Source organism: Liolophura sinensis, chromosome 9 (genome assembly GCF_032854445.1).
Source record: "Liolophura sinensis isolate JHLJ2023 chromosome 9, CUHK_Ljap_v2, whole genome shotgun sequence".
NCBI classification, from domain to species: Eukaryota; Metazoa; Mollusca; class Polyplacophora; order Chitonida; family Chitonidae; genus Liolophura; species Liolophura sinensis.
In genome coordinates, this window is record NC_088303.1 from 11,485,152 (window position 1) to 11,503,443 (window position 18,292).

Consider the following 18,292-nt stretch of genomic DNA (forward strand, 5'->3'; position numbering starts at 1 on the left):
CCACCCAATGATTCTGAACAAATTGAATCGATTTGATCCGATCGTAAAGCTTACCTAATGGGAGCTCCCCCTGTACACAAATGTTTGCTTTCTGGGCAAAAAATCGGTGCTGCAATGCCTACATGCACTATTGTTGCAATGCTATTTTCACATCATTTTTTTAAATGGTATCTTCATCTCTGTTTTGTACCAACAACCTGTTTTTAATTATGTTTATATACATTTATTATACAGTGCTGTTATCACTTTTTATCAGACCAACAATTTACTGAAAAACAAATCGAAACAGAGGATAAGTCCGTTGTATAGGTTTTGAACGATGGAAAAGTAAAGGAGAATGAAAACGTGACCTGTTAATGAAGGCCTACAAACTGCGCAGAAAGGATGATTTCATCTATAAAACAGCCAGGACTAATTAAAAATATATATTCGGTGAGATAGATTTCCCCAAAAACTTATCAGAAAATCAATTCACCATCTGGTCCATCTAACTTAGAGAAGCGAAACAGCTATGACTGCCATAACATATGATTAATCTTTCCTTATGTTGGAGAAAAAGACTTGTACATCGTTACCTAACAAAAATTTACTCCTATTTGTACTCCTATGAAAGCTTCCAAGGTCCTGGACCTTCCCTAAATCATACGCTGAAAGAGTTTCCCCGTTTTCAGCCATTCTTCTTAAATACAGTGAGGCAATAATCCACTATTCATTGCTTAACGCCAGCATAATTGATGCTGCTGGCAACTGGGATATACTGTTATTTAAGGAAGCATTAGCTATTGGTCGAAATAATTCGTGTCTATACAGAAGCATAAATCATTTAACTATATTTTCTTTTGTGTGAGTTAGTTAACTCTTATATACGTCCATCTATGTGTATATCTCTCACTGCTTATTGGAATGCATCACTGCATTTATCCTACACCCTTACCTTCCGTCTGAAATCTGTGTTACCCTGTTCTAACTGTCATTAAGCTGTTGTTACAATGCGTTTAGGTGCCTCCGTGGCTCAATTGGTTAGCGCGCTAGCGCAGCGTGATGACTCAGCAGTCTGATCAATGCGGCCGCTGTGAGTTCAAGTCCAGCTCATTTTGGCTTCCTCTCCGGCCGTACGTGGGAAGGTCTGCCAGCAGCCTGCGGATGGTCGTGGGTTTCCCCCGGCCTCTGCCCGGTTTCCACCCACCATAATGCTGGCCGCCGTCGTATAAGTGAAATATTCTTGAGTACGGCGTAAAACACCAATCAAATAAATTAATAAACAGTGCGTTTATTTTATTTTTTACCGCTATAACCGTTTGTGGGAAAGTCTGCCAGCACCGTGCGGATAGTCGTAGGCTTTCTCCGGGTTCTGTCCGGTTTCCTCCCACCATAATGCTGGCCGCCGTCGTACAAATGAAATATTTTTGAGTACGTCGTAAAACGCCAGTCAAATAAATAAATAAATAAATAGTCCTCTGATCTCATCGGCAAAGATTGCTGCTAGTTTCTGTGCCTCATTGCATGATTACAAAGGGAGACATTTATTACAACATCCCTAGATTGTCTTTGTGGGTAATATATTCTCTACTCACGACGCACTGTCCGCCACCTACCCACCTTCGACATTCATTGCTCTCTTCATTGTATATACCATATACTTTTAAAGATGACAATTGAAATTCACATTTCAAACTTCTCAAGGTATTTTTTCGAAGAAGACATATCTAAGCTTATTGATTGACCAACAAGATTTTAAAACTTCATTACCCATGCGTTCTTTATCTGTTTTCCCGAAGCTTTGTTGCCTGACATTAAATTTTTCTCTGGTCAGAATTAAGTTTATTAACCAAAAGTATGACACGATCCATTCCACATAATCCTCGATATTTGTACACATTTAAATCTTTTAATGCTTTTTGTAAGGGGGTTGAGGCATATGACTGAAATCATTCCGTGAGACTTCCGTAACACCGCTTTAATATGCCGAGGAATCATTACAATATAACTGACACACTGACATATAAACTTGGCAGATATATACATGACATAAACATGATATATACATGACAAAAACAGATATAGATATATCAAACAGCAGCGACATATTGACAGTTTCTACCGTTATGCCCTGCCCCTTGACCTGTAATCGGTTTTATATGTGGATTTATATTCCGCACAAATAGGAGCATGATCACTTGATGCTCTTAAGTAAACCACTGTGGCCCCAAGTCAACCAAAATGGACAAATAGCTGAGACCAAATGTAGCCGGATATACCACTACAGGTAACTAAAGGCTTCAGGAGTGGTCACTGGCAACTGCGCCAGTGTTACCATCCCACTTGGTTATAGCTGGTTTCTACAAAACCTCTCCTTAATCAATATCATCTTCTTATAACAATGCCTGGACAATATATTTGTTTTCATTTTGACACGGTGCTATCCGAGAGGATTATCGTGCTATGTGGCCAGTTTTAAACCAGAACAAAATTCTTGAAAAACCATCCTCTATGGCCTTTCAGTGTAAAGGGCTATATCTTGTAAAAAAACCGTTTCCAACGTCCATTCACCGCCAACAAAATGACATGGAAATCATATCGATTTTTTTAGAGCATATTTCGACCTCCAAGGCTGAGAAGAGAATTAAGCTTGTAACCAGTGTAGAGCCTACATGACTGGATGTAAGTCTAAGATGAAAAGATAACCTGGGTTAACATGAATGCTTTCATTAACATAAGAGCTTGATAAAAGCATAGCGTTTCTCAGAAGGGAATCGCCACAAGCATTGCTAATTGCTGTGTCAATATTTTATACTTCGGTAACTGCCATGTTGCAGATGTGGCATTAGGCCAAATTCATTCATCATTCATTCGGATTGATAGCTACCGGAAAGATTCGTATAGCTATGACGGAGTGTATAAATATATATATATAAATATATATATAAATATATATAAATATATATATATATATAAATATATGTATAAATATATATATATATATATACTTACTGAATGACTGACTGATACATGTACGTATGTAGAGACGGAATGTTTAACTTATTTACACTATCTTATGACTACCAGCCTTACTACCAGAAGAATATCTGCCACCTTATTTTAGTTGCAGTTTATCAATTCTAAATACAGGTAACGAAAAAGAGCCCTTGTTCTTGAAGCACAGCAGCGAGGAAACCGTTGACATATTTTTTCCTCGGATATTATACTTATAAAAGACTACAATAGAGAGCAAAACTAGGGCAGCGGCGACATTTTGATAGTTGCCAAGTAGTCAGACGGTTTACCGGTAAAACTCAGCTTCGTATCAACTTACCTCCGTGAGCGTTTTATTCCTGAAGACAGAGCCAGAATGGAAGTAATTTACGTCATGCTGTCCTTTATTTCAGAGCAATACACTTTGGGAATAGTTGCATATATAAATATTTTTTCTGGCCTAGTCAGAAATCTTTGTTGAAAAATACAGCTGTACTGGGTATTTAAAAACGTGAGAAGATTCAGAGTTTCAGTGTACGCATACTTAACCTTCAGAGGTCTATACGACAAAGTGCTCAAGTACCATTGACATGTCAAAGTGCTGAGGTATCATTGACAGGTTACATGTGAAAGCACTGAGGTACCATGGACAAGTTACATGGTTACTGAGGCCCTATGGATAGGATCGGCCCCGATAGCACCGATGGTAGGGTCTCCTCTTCGGGAGGCGGTAGATTCAGGGCCAACCCTTGGTCGAGTCACACCTAAGACCTTAAAAGAGGACGTTGTAACTGCCTCGCTTGGTGTTCAGCATTCAACGACTGGTTGTTCAGGGATAGTGCAGTGGCTAGTTGACAATTGCCAGTATAATGGCTCGGGCGGGGCGGCTTACATGCCTTCGGTAAGGCATCTCAATGAAGCAGCACAAAATAAAACAGCGGTGGAAATTCGTCCTGGAACAAAGGAGGCACATTACATGCACTCTAAGGATTCCTTCGTCGTCATATGACTGAAACTTTGTTGAGTACGACGTTAAACTCCAAGCATTCACTCACTCGCTATGGATAGGTTACCCGACAGTACTGAGGTACCATGAACAGGATACATGGCAAAGCACTAAGGTGGTATGGATAGGTCACCTGACAATGCTGAAGTACAGGCCTGACCTTAGTTTCTCCGGGACATCTACCGCCTGCTTATACTACAGTCTAATACAAACTGTTGTTGGCCCCGAGGGAAAACGGATGATGAACACATAAAAAAGACACGTTACCATATATTGCGGAGGTATTACATGTCAGTATTTTGTTTCGTAAGGCATTATGTTAATACACTCAAAGAAATCAAAGGATAGATAAAATTGCATTCAGTGCTCATGCTCCACCTTCACCCACATTTTACCTGTCAACAAATAATCCAGACTACCTTTATTTCACATGGTGACCCTTTTTGCTAACATTTAGCATCGTCGCTCTCGTTCCACCAAAGGATTTGAACTAATACTTGCAGTGATTGCTAGTTCATCAAATATTTCATAAATATTTACATTTATAACATTATTGCTGCATGTGTACTCTGATAGGCATTGTGTACACGCCACAAAGGTCACAGCTCCTTTATCCTGTCCACTGCGAGCGACAAACTATTGACATTTAGTCATGGCGTCACTGGGAAAAGCTTTACTCTGATCGTACTTAATCTCGGTTCCTGTTGAGTGGTTATCTATCTATATGGAAATAACAAAGGGAATCAATAGATTCTGTGATAATCCTTACGGAAAACATGAATCCAGACTTGTTTTCGATCGAGAAATATGCAAAGCAAAAGCATGCCATGTCAAACTCTGACAGGAAAGTCTTATAAATAGTTCGCCATAGCAATGGGACATCGCGGCTTGCACCAATGATAACTACACTCGCTGGCTCAATTAAACTGTTTCGTTTTTTCTGTGGATATAGCAATATACGTGTGGGCCAACAATTTTTCATTGCGTTACAGGTGAGAACAGTTCTTGAAATCTTAACATTATTGTTAATTCAAAAATTAAAAAAACATCCTATAAAAATATTCCAACCCACAGACCATCGTACATGTACGTAGTCATGCAAAATATTAAAGTCAATACCATTTTTGTCAGCATTTTGTTGAAATATGGCACGTCTGAATGAATTCTGTCAGTCATTAGACAATCTCTGTGATGTCCATTGTTAGTGTATACCCCGATCGTGGTCGGATACATCACGCACTTCCATCACATTTGTATTTCTCTCTGAAATTCTCTTGAGATGGATTGCTGAAATGCCGTCTTTCTCCGAATTTTGGACACCATTCACTTAGTATGAATTTTCGGTGTCTATTTATAATAATCGGTATGTATATATATATAAGGGATTTTGCGATATTGTAATACGGTTTGTCACTAGATTGTAGGGTTGTATCCCGTCAGAGGTTCTTCTTACCCACTGACGTCATATTATGTTACCCACTGAGGTAACATAATATCATCTTTTATTTATTTACCTTTTTGACTGTTGTTAACTCAAAAATTATCCATTTTAACGATAACGTAAGTTGTTTTCATCGGATAAAACCCGAGCGCCTCGGTGTAAACCACCAAATTGTTGGCAAGTTACTGACAAACCTTCCCACTTGCGACGGGGAGACTTGCACGCAATGTTGACAGACAACAAATGGACGCTTATGAACCTAAGACTCGGCTATCGGCGCGGCGAGCACAATGAACCACTTAATGTCACCAAGGCCTCAGAGTAAGTGTGGTTTTCAATCGTGATGACTTATATATACTAGGGCACGAGCTGCTCTAATGCTGATATTGCTTTAAGCAGGCGACCTGTTTGAAGGTGAACAGGCTTTCCTTAATGAGTCCGTCGACTAGGCTACTGACCAATTAGGTGTATATCTCGCTATGTAGTGGTAGGGCTTTCCTCATCACAGATGCAAAAAAACAGGCCTTCCTCACAACGCTGGAATGCCAATTACCATGTGAATCCCTCACCGTTAAGTTGATAAATAAAATCATTCCTCACACTGATATTTGATACTTATATCTTCTAAATACGAACATGTATGAAAAGAGATTTATCTGATTCTTGTAGATAAACAAATTGAAGGTGTTGTTGGAAATTATTTTCGATATTGATATTTATGCTTAGGTTGAACATGCATTGACGGACTTAAAGGGGAGCTGTGTCAATTCAAGACGGACAGTGTGTGGCTTCATCAAGGTTTCTTAAAGAAACATGACTCAGCATCCTTCTTCAGGAGACTTATTCCTCATAACATTGTTGAGTATCAAATCGATGACTAAGTTCAAACCATCTGATTCGTCATCAAAATCTTAGACATCAGACTTGTGAGGTTTACAGCAATACCACGACAGCATGTGACTGACCATGGGACGGTTAGGCTTGAGATTGTGATATCTTCCGCAATACCACTGTATGTGGTTGGCCATGGAAAGCTTAGGCTTCAGACTTGTGAACATTTCAGCAAAACGATGGTATGTGTTTGGCCAAGGGGGAGGGGGATTATGCTTCAGATCGTGATGTCTCCTGCATTACGATGGTATGTGGTTGGTCATGGGACGCTGAGGCTTCAGATTGTGATGTCTTCCGCAGTACCGTGGTATGTGGTTGGCCATTGGAAGCTTAGGCTTCAAACTTGCGAACATTTCAGCAATATGATGGTATGTGGTTGGCCATGGGAAGCTTAGGCTATGTGGTTCGTGATGTCTCCTGCAGTACGATGGTATGTGGTTGGCCATGGGACGCTTAGGCTTCAGAGTGTGATGTTTTCCGCAATACGGTGGTATGTGGCAGGCCACGGAAAACGTAGGCTCCAGAGTGTGATGTCTTCCGCAATACAACGGTATGAGACCAGGCATCCCAGAAGTTTGATCATGACGGAGGCCAAGTCCCTTTGCATTGTTGTCATGCGATTGCTTATTAAACGTGATTACACAGCGTTTTGGGCAATTCTATACCAGTGTCGTATAACAAATTAAAATTAGCATCACTGCAAACAGCTTTTTTGGCAAAGTCCTGCTGAAGCCGTGGTGTTAGAGAACGTGCAAGGTGCTACTTTTTAAGCATTTACTTGAACTGTTCAACAACAAATTCAAAAGGTAAATTGACGAGGCTGAATTTCACCGATTACGTTTGATCATTTACCAATTATCACTCTGTCGTGCCTTCTCTGGTTTCACTCTTTACACTGTAGTATTTTATACCGTTACGATCCCTTTGAGAAACAGTCCACAGAGCCGTGAACAGTTCAAGACAATACGTGGTTAGCCATCAGTGACGTACGGTTCAAACTCATAAGCAGTTCAGCAACTCATAAGGCAATACGTGCTTTTCGATCAGAAACGTAAGGTGTAAGATTCATGATCTGCTCAGCAATACGACAGTGCGTTTTTCAACATCAGTATTCCTTGTGAACTGTTCACCAATACGTGGTTCGCCAACAGAAATTCTCGTGAACTGTTCACCAATACGTGGTTCGCCAACAGAAACTCTCGTGAACTGTTCACTAATGCATGGTTCGCCCACAGAAACTCTCGTGGACTGTTCACCAAAAGAAGTAAGGCATCAAAGTCGTATAATGTTAATAAACAAGACAAGAAGTTTAGAAGCGAGTACGGCGTAAAACACCAATAAAATAAATAAATAAATAAGTTTGAAGCAAATGATGTTGTTACTACGAACTTATTGAAATTTAACAAAGTTCTTTATACGGGATGTAAACGACTTTACCGTGTATTTCGCCATTTATATTTGTGAGGTTATTTTAAAAACACGTCTTGGTAGTTCTTCGTGTTAAGAAATGCATATAGACATCATATATTTTGAAAATGGTTGGGGATGAGGGGGGAGGGGCTGAAATTACAGCACAAAATCCCAGCACAAAAGGAGAGGGTCCAGGGAGGCGCCTTGGGTTAGATAACAGTCAGGGATGAATACAACATGAACTTAAGGGCAGAAACTTTCTGTAGTGCACTTGCCTGACTATCTATTGGAAGTATTATCCTTTTGGTACATTTTGTGAACGAGAACAATGAATACTTTGCACTCGTACCAGAAATGTGGCTGGTTTATTCAAGGCCTTATGAATAAGTGATGTCTAGGTAGCTGGTCAATCGACATGCAATCTCTGCCAAACCGTATCGGGACCTGTCCGCATAAGTCTGTGAGAGATGATAAAAACCTAGCTGTTAATGTCGATTGCATGTTACAAGGCAAACACAAAAGAGAAACAAATGAACATGTTATCTTGAAAAGAAGGAGACAGTGTTAATATTTTACAGCTATGGCAACGGTTGCTTCTCCAAGGCCTTCAGCCTGTAAGGTCTTTCGATAACGTATTGACAATTTTTTACCGCATCGAACCATGTATCTCTTGTTTCACATTTTATCTCACTTTGAGTTGACTGGACTTTGCAAGCGGAAGCGTGCCCAACATTTGCTTAAAGCAAGACCACTATCAAACAGTTGACATTTTAAAAGGTAACAGTTAAATTATTTAAGTTTCCTGGGTAGTACAAACACACTATCTACTGAATGGCTCTGATGTACCCATGAACAACTTGGAAGGCTTTATTTGCTACCAAATAATAGAATACCGTTCAGAAGACTAATGTACAGCACTAATGTATGCTGGCCCAACTTTAATTTCATGGTTTTTTGATGCACAAGAATTTTGATGTATCGCATAAAAATAATACTTGCACTATCAAACTGACAGGATGAATTTCTGAAGACCTTGATAACAAAGACAGATGCTGCTATGAAACATTGTTATGAGCTTCAATGTACTGTTAAACATAATATATTCTCGGATCAATAGACAATTCTTGTAAAAGCTGCAGACTTTAGGTTGTGGACGAAAGAAAATGTGAACAAAAATAAGATCAATACCACTTTTGTGCTTTTCACTCGGTTGCCATTTGTACCTGTGGTGTTGTGCCTTTGTGGTTATCATGTGTCGTTATGGTGTCCATTGTCTGTGTCGTTATGCTTGTCGTGTGTTGTGATGCTGTCCAATGTTTGTGTCGTTATGCTGTCCAATGTCTGTGCCGTTATGGTTGTCATGTGTTGTTAAGCTGTCCAATGTTTGTGTCGTTGTGCTTGTCATGTGTTGTGATGCTGTCCAATGTTTGTGTCGCGTGGTTTTCATGTGTTGTGATGCTGTCCAATATTTGTGTCGTTATGCTATCCAATGTCTGCGTCGTTATGGTTATCATGTGTTGTTATGCTGTCCAATGTTTGTGTTGTTATGGTTGTCATGTATTGTGTTGCTGTCCAATGTTTGTGTTGTTGAGGTTTTCATGTGTTGTGATGCTGTGGAAAGTTTGTGTCGTTGTGGTTGTCATGTGTTGTGATGCTGTGGCAAGTTTGTGTCATTGTGGTTGTCATATGTTGTGATGCTGTCCAATGTTTGTGTCGTTCTGGTTTTCATGTGTTCTTATGCTGTTCAATGTTTGTATCGTTGTGGTTTTCATGTGTTGTTATGCTGTCCAATGTTTGTGCCATTATGATTGTCATGTGTTGTGATGCTGTCCAGTGTTTGTGTCGCGTGGTTTTCATATGTTGTGATGCTGTCCAATGTTTGAATCGTTGTGGTTGTCATGTGTTGTGATGCTGTCTAATATTTGTGTCATTGTGGTTTTCATGTGTTGTGACGTTGTCCAATGTTTGTGTCGTTATGCTGTCCAATGTCTGTGTCTTTGTGGTTGTCATGTGTTGTGATCCTGTCCAATATTTGTGTCATTATGCTGTCCAATGTCTGTGTCGTTATGGTTATCATGTGTTGTTATGCTGTCCAATGTTTGTGTCATTGTGGTTTTCATATATTATGTTGCTGTCCAATGTTTGAGTCGTTGTGGTTTGTCATGTGTTGTGATGCTGTCCAATGTTTGTGTCGTTGTGGTTTTCAATGTGTTGTGATGCTGTCCAATGTTTGAGTCGTTGTGGTTGTCATGTGTTGTGATGCTGTCCAATGTTTGTGTCGCGTGGTTTTCATATATTGTGATGCTGTCCAATGTTTGAATCGTTGTAGTTGTCATGTGTTGTGATGCTGTCCAATATTTGTGTCGTTATGCTATCCAATGTCTTTGTCGTTATGGTTGTCATGTGTTGTTATACTATCCAATGTTTGTATTGTTGTGGTTTTCATGTGTTGTTATGCTGTCCAATGTTTGTGCCATTGTGGTTGTCATGTGTTGAGATGCTGTGGAAAGTGTGTGTAGCTGTAGTTGTCATGTGTCGGGATGCTGTCCAATATTTGTGTCATTGTGGTTTTCATGTGTTGTGATGCTGTCCAATGTTTGTGTCGTTATGCTGTCCAGTGTCTGTGTCTTTGTGGTTGTCATGTGTTGTGATGCTGTCCAATATTTGTGTCGTTATGCTGTCCATTATCTGTGTCGTTATGGTTGTCATGTGTTGTTATGCTGTCCAATGGTTGTGTCGGTGTGGTTTTCAATGTGTTGTGATGCTGTCCAATTTTTGTGTCGTTGTGGTTGTCATGTGTTGTGATGCTGTCCAATGTTTGTGTCGCGTGGTTTTCATATGTTGTTATGCTGTCCAATGTTTGAATCGTTGTGGTTGTCATGTGTTGTGATGCTGTCCAATATTTGTGCCGTTGTGGTTGTCATGTGTTGTGATGCTGTCCAGTGTTTGTGTCGCGTGGTTTTCATATGATGTCATGCTGTCCAATGTTTGAATCGTTGTGGTTTTCATATGTTGTGATGCTGTCCAATGTTTGAATCGTTGTGGTTTTCATGTGTTGTGATGCTGTCCAATATTTGTGTTGCGTGCTTTTCATGTGTTGTGATGCTGTCCAATATTTGTGTTGTTATGCTATCCAATGTCTGTGTCGTTATGGTTGCCATGTGTTGTTATGCTGTCCAGTGTTTGTGTCGTTGTGGTTTTCAAGTGTTGGGATGCTGTCCAATGTTTGTGTCGTTGTGGTTATCATGGGTTGTGATGCTGTCCAGTGTTTGTGTCATTGTGGTTATCATATGTTGTGGTTGTCATATGTTGTGATGCTGTCGGTTGTTTGTGTCGCGTGGTTGCCATGTGTTGTGATGCTGTCTAATGTTTGCGTCGTTGTGGTTGTCATGCGTTGTGATGCTTTTCAGTGGTTGTGTCCTTTCATTTGTCAGGTGCTGTGATAATGTCCGTCTTTCCGGTTGTCTGTCAAATGCAAACAAGGTTTATTACACATGTGAAGAATTTAATTCAAAACCAGTCTTCAGCATTTTAAAATTGATATGCCCAGAAAACTGACTGGTGAATGGGAATCTGTCAAACAACCGGCAGCAGGACTGTGATGTCATTTTATTGACGGAAAGTGTTCCTTTCCCAGCACATCATGATGACGTCACATTAAAGACAGTACGACGTTACAACAAAAACTGATACATTGTAACAGTGTAGACGTTACGCTACAATCCATTCTTGACGTAACAATAGTTCGAGGTCCTGCATCACACTAGCGCCACCTCCCCACTGTAAGGCCGTAGTCAAGAATTTTTCACTTACATGACGGTCGTCAAGTTTATAGGTGGTGGAAACCGGAGCGTATGGAGTAAACCATTGTCCTTGGACAGTTACCTGACAAACCTCAGGACTCAGAGCCATGGCCGAAACAGCGAGTCAAGTCGTGAAAGATAATTCACACATGCTGACACGAGACATAATCAACCAATCTTTCTGCTTTTCACAGGTCCTGTAGTTGCCGGGATTGTTGGCAACAAAATGCCACGGTACTGCCTCTTCGGAGACACGGTCAACACAGCCTCCCGCATGGAATCTTCAAGTGAACGTAAGTTTTCACTCCAGATTCAAATCTTTGCCTCATATCCGCAGTTGTATACCATTTGTACAAGATGTGAAGACCTTCCAACACGATAACCACAAGATCCATTTCCAAAACACCCTAAACGTGTCCAACAGTTCACATTACCTGATACCAGTCGGAACCTGTCAAACAACCAGCAGAAGAACTTTGACTTCATTTTGTTGACGTCACATGTTCCGTTCCCAGCTCAGCATGATGACGTCACATTAAAAACGGCATGACATAACAACAGAACCTGATACATTGTAACATTTTGTAACAAGTGCGGCCACAATGCCATTTTTAACAGAAAAATGGGTTAATATCCTGCTAACACTAGGGCCACCTCACGGGATTAAACAACATGGCGTCATCTACTCATTTACTTGTTTTTCTGTGGATTTATGGTTGTTGTCAATATGTATGTTTTTCGTTCATTTCACAGCATGCAGTTAAGGCTCAGAGTGACTAACTCACACTATATACAGGATTATGGCGTTTTTTGTTCATTCCCTCTTGTCTGTTTTCCTTTCAGCCATGAAAATTCAAATATCTACTTCAACCAAAGAGTATCTGGACAAATGTGGCGGTTTCAGTGTATCAGAACGAGGACTTATTTCAATTAAAGTGAGTCTAACCCTCCCCCCTTCCTGCTTTCTGCATATAAAGGTTATATAATTATGATTGTCATATAAACATCAAGTTTAGCAATGTAAATTTAATGCTGACCATTTTGATGTTCCTTCTGTTACAGTACCGGTATGAGTTTTCCGTGACAAAGTTATTGTCACAAAAAATTTGCAGTGTCCAAGAATGAGCGCATACTGTGATCTAGTTGACAGCGCGCCCAGCAGCTTGGGACCACTGCCCATAGTTGTTATGCCTACTTCTATTTTTATGATCTCTACTTTTAAGATATGAATATTTTTGACATTACGTTTGTTTATGACAAGCTATGATGAACTAGAAAGTAAAAATGGATTAAGCGACGATTATTCTGTTTCTTAGTTGACAAAGCCACTTAAAGGGGATATAAATATAATTAAAGACGTACAGCACATAAAGTAAAACCAGAGCAGCGAAGACAGTGCGATGACTGTCAAATGGTCACACATAAGGATGAGATATGGCGTCTTGTCAAATCTACCTCAGTCAAGGTTTCATTTGAACTCTTCATGTAAATGCATGAATAGTAGCAATTTACAGGCCCCTGGCACCATGGCTTAGGCAGAATTGGGTAGGAAAGAATGCAGTGATATTAATTTCAATTTATTAGACGTCACTGGTGGAGAATTACTCAAAATACCGTATTGTCATCACATTTAACATACAATCATATTGAAACAATGTAATGGATCGCCTTTACAAACGTCACCAGACTGAACGTTTATTTAACACTATAGCTGTTATCGTAGCTGTCACTCAAAACACTGAGGAATTGCAACCACTCGACCAACGTGTTAAGTGCTCTGTTTAAAGCTTTAGTGATTTTGATGTATATAGCCATTTATTTAAGAAAGCATCTATTCCTGGTTTGAAAATGGATTCGCATAGATGCTGAATCGGCCAATCAAGTTGCCTAGGAAGACAGTGTTATGTAATGAGGTCTAAGAATAACAACCACTTGAGTTCTGTTTATCATGGCGGCACGAAGCATTATGTGTCATATAACATACTTGCAGCAAGAATGACGAACTGTAGCCTATTACTACCTTCATGCGGAAAAGCTCCCCAGATCAAAAGCAAAGAAAGGCCTATGTAAATGATAATATCTCTCACCGCTGACAAGAAAACAAACCTCAGCCGGGGTATAAGTGGCGTGCCAGTTCCACATGTTATTGCTGACGTCATCCATATTGGGTGACTCTCAGAAGAATGCACATGCGCATAGTCAGCTAAATAGGTTGATATTGTCCTGCATGTAATCATTTCTGTGACCAATCAATTCATATCTTGAAAAGGAATAAAGGTTTCGATGGATCACATTAACACATGTATCAATATGTCAGGGACCTTCGAACAGCTAGAATGCGCTGTAATTTCAAAGAAAAATCTCTAATTTGTAATCTTATGACTTATATTTTGTATGCGTTGGGATAGAAGAAGTGGAAGTATATATAGAGGACAGGCGTGACTAACACATTTCTTTGACTTTACATTAGTCGTAAACGTTGTTGACACCGTTGTGTATTGATTGGTTATGTATTTCCTCGTACATACAGTAAAGCAGAAGTCAGAATCAACTGTTGCATTTCGATCCATCGTGTTTTTACATTCTATCCATGGTAACGTTAAATCATTTTGATTACTGTTAAAGAAGTATTCAGTCAAATAATTTGATTAGTTACCTAATTATTGGCGGATGTCTGTCGTCAAACGTGCTTTGTCTCATGACAGTCGACAGGATATGACAACAAGAAATCGGTCAACCATTTTCTGTGACAACAGTTTGAAATTGTTTACAGTTACGATCAAGAGCTATGACCACAATTATTGTTTTTATGTAATTAAGAAATACACGATTTCTTGCCCTGATGTACGCAGAATTTATGAGACTGTTGATGGTTTTGGCGATAAGGCATTTATTGTGTTGAATGTTACATATATGTATTATGGACGGACCATAAATTTAAACGTTATACTCGACTGGGGTTCTTCCTTGTAAATACATAGAATGGTGATGTTTATGACACTTTTTTATTTTTTTGATTTTTTCCCAAGAATACGTTACTCATATAACGTCAGTTGGGTTTATGGGTCGAATATATCTAAGACTGTCCACCAGTCATTAGACAGACCCATAGGACGCCAGCGAGATTCAAACTTTCAATCTCATTGGTCAACTCGCAGAGCCGCTTTGTACTCTCCGTCAATGAGGGCTCTCTGGTGTTATGACTAAGTATCTTGATGCATGTACCGTTATTTCTATTTGTTATTAATAATCTCAAGATTACAGCTTCAAAAGTAAGCTTCTGAGTAGATACATATGTAGGCAGTCTGTAGCTAAAACTCGGCAAATATGTGCCTCTTTCGTAATGACCAAAACATAATCCACGAAGCAAAAACTAATTCACTGGTGTCTTTGTTCCTTTTTATGGGAAGAGCTCCATTAATTCTCATTACCACAGTACAAAGGCCAACAAAAATAAGCCTGATTAGTATTTGCGTGCGAATCACCTTAAACTTTAGAGTAATCCACTATAATCGTGTTCATGTCGCATCTTTCCTAAAAAATATTTTACATTTATATATTTGTGTTATATTAAAGCTAAGTAGGTTCTACAAAACTATTTCTGGCCTCAGCCAAGTCATGCTAGAGCAGCCGGAAATACGGTGTTGCGTCACTCTTACCTCAGGTACATGTAGTTAAAAGGCAAAACTTGCTTCGGGCGACGTAACCGGAAACAGCTGCTTCCTCGTGTAAGAGAAATAACTCATTGCAGTACGGTCCTTGGAGCCCACCAAACAATGGTGTGACGCAATGGCCAGTATGTTCCATATGATCCGCCCAAAAAGGTGTGACTTTATCGCACCGTGTTGTGTCCAGTGTGGTCCATAGAGCCGACCAGATATGTCACAAATAAAGGTGTGACCTCAGAGTTCCTTGTCGCGGACTTAATTGTCCGTAGAACCCACCACATAAAGGTGTGACCTCAGAGTACCTTGTCATGTGCTTAATACTAGTAGTCTGTAGAACCCACCAAATGAAGATGTGACCTCAGAGCACCTTGTCATGCGTTTAATATTAGTAGTCCGTGGAACCCACCAAACAAAGGTGTGACCTAAGAGCACTTTGTCATGTGCTCAATACTAGTAGTCCGTAGAACCCACCAAATAAAGGCGTGGCCTCAGAGTACCTTGTCATGTGTTTAATACTAGTAGCCCGTAGAACCCACCAAACAAAGGTATGACCTCAGATCACCTTGTCATGTGTCTAATATTAGTAGTCCGTGGAACCCATCAAACAAAGGTATGTCAGAGTTCCTTGTCATGGGCCATTGAGCCCACAAAAACAATTTGATCATATAATTGCACTGAATTAAGTTTGAAGAAAAAAATCTAAAGAATAAAAATGAACAAGTAGACATTTTTAACATGGCTTTCATTGATTTTTGATTTATTTTCCATGCGGTGCTTTTCTTTATTAGTATCATTACTTTGTTTTTTATTACTTGCAGGGCAAAGGAATCATGCAGACATTTTGGTTGCTGGGAAAGCATACTGGACCAGGGAAACGTGAAGTTGTTGACTTGACATCATCTAATTTGCACAGTTAGCGGGAATTGTTCCCACGTCATCTTCACATACTTGGTCCTAATTTGTCTAATCTTCGTGATCTGCTGAAGAGGGAAATGTACAAACGTCTTTCAGAGATTTTACATAATGTGCTTAATTATTATGGATTTCCATAGGCATGGCAATGACTTCCGCCTGAATGAAACGAAACACGGTAAAACGTTGTGATAAGGACACAGAAATCCGTGAGTATATATTCATAGAAGTTAGGCTGTGCAACGAACGTGAAGAAGCTAACGTGTCTACTTAACCGAACCAGCAATTCCCTCGGAAAATGTAAAAAGATTCATTTAACTGAGGCAGCCACTTCCACGGAAAATAATGTTCGTGGGGTTGATGGACAATTGAAGCAACTTCCATGGCAAGTGTTTATGGTAACATGTCCACAAGGCTACCTAACATTTGGAGCATCTTCCATCGAAAATGTGCATAATGCTAGGTAATGCTTGGAGCGACAGCGAAGGGAAATATGCATAAGCTTACGTAACATTTGGATCGACATCGATGGGAAATGTGCATAATGTTAGGTAATGCTTGGAGCGACAGCCAAGGGAAATATGCATAAGCTTACGTAACATTTGGAGCGACATCGATGGGAAATGTGCATAATGTTAGGTAATGCTTGGAGCGACAGCCAAGGGAAATATGCATAAGCTTACGTAACATTTGGAGCGACATCGATGGGAAATGTGCATAATGCTAGGTAATGCTTGGAGCGACAGCCAAGGGAAATATGCATAAGCTTACGTAACATTTGGAGCGACATCGATGGGAAATGTTCATAATGTTAGGTAATGCTTGGAGCGACAGCCAAGGGAAATATGCATAAGCTTACGTAACATTTGGAGCGACATCGATGGGATATGTGCATAATGCTAGGTAATGCTTGGAGCGACAGCGAAGGGAAATATGCATAAGCTTACGTAACATTTGGATCGACATCGATGGGAAATGTTCATAATGTTAGGTAATGCTTGGAGCGACAGCCAAGGGAAATATGCATAAGCTTACGTAACATTTGGAGCGACATCGATGGGAAATGTGCATAATGTTAGGTAATGCTTGGAGCGACAGCCAAGGGAAATATGCATAAGCTTACGTAACATTTGGAGCGACATCGATGGGAAATGTGCATAATGCTAGGTAATGCTTGGAGCGACAGCCAAGGGAAATATGCATAAGCTTACGTAACATTTGGAGCGACATCGATGGGAAATGTTCATAATGTTAGGTAATGCTTGGAGCGACAGCCAAGGGAAATATGCATAAGCTTACGTAACATTTGGAGCGACATCGATGGGAAATGTGCATAATGTTAGGTAATGCTTGGAGCGACAGCCAAGGGAAATATGCATAAGCTTACGTAACATTTGGAGCGACATCGATGGGATATGTGCATAATGTTAGGTAATGCTTGGAGCGACAGCCAAGGGAAATATGCATAAGCTTACGTAACATTTGGAGCGACATCGATGGGAAATGTGCATAATGTTAGGTAATGCTTGGAGCGACAGCCAAGGGAAATATGCATAAGCTTACGTAACATTTGGAGCGACATCCATGGGAAATGTGCATAAGGTTACGTAACATTTGGAGCAACTTCTATTGGAAAGGTTAGCCCGGATACCGGGCATGGGAAATGCACTCTACTCGACATTACGGGCAACGTAGGGGCAAATATCAACGTGGTTAACAGATGGAGAGGTAAAGCCTCTAGGGGGCCCGTTACCTGACAGAACTAGCAACACCCACTGGGCTTGTTGGCTGGCTTTAACTGACTGTACGATCAGTTTCCTTTAGAAATGCCAAGGCGGTTACCAAAAGGAGCTTCGTACATGAACGATATTTCATGGCTACGTGACTGAACAATCCGTGCTCATCGCAAATACATGAATTAACACATTTATTTCATGATGGAGAATAAGGACATGCGTACTAAGCTAAAGGAACTAAAAGAAAATGATATTCCGGTTAACGGTCTCAAACTGAATAATTGTTAACACGGTTTCCTGGCAGTTAGAGCAATTTCCACCTACCTAAATAATTGTTAACAAAGTTACCTGGTAATTACAGCAACTTCCACCCGAATAAGTGTTAACAAGGTTATTTGGCAGTTAGAGCAACTCCACCTGAATAATTACTAACAAGGTTACCTAGAAATTAG

General features: G+C 40.0%; 1 protein-coding gene across 2 annotated transcripts in view; it reads left to right on the top strand.

The window, feature by feature from the left end:
• LOC135475273 (speract receptor-like) overlaps positions 1 to 16,676 on the top strand; it is a 59,796-nt gene extending 43,120 nt beyond the window's left edge. For both annotated transcript variants that reach the window (XM_064755109.1, XM_064755108.1), the window contains exons 4-6: positions 11,719 to 11,817; positions 12,368 to 12,459; positions 16,011 to 16,676. In XM_064755109.1, coding sequence (XP_064611179.1) covers positions 11,719 to 11,817; positions 12,368 to 12,459; positions 16,011 to 16,109 — 290 coding nt within the window. In that variant the 3' untranslated portion in view covers positions 16,110 to 16,676. The remainder of the gene's footprint in view (positions 1 to 11,718; positions 11,818 to 12,367; positions 12,460 to 16,010) is intronic.
• Positions 16,677 to 18,292: the final 1,616 nt, after the last annotated feature.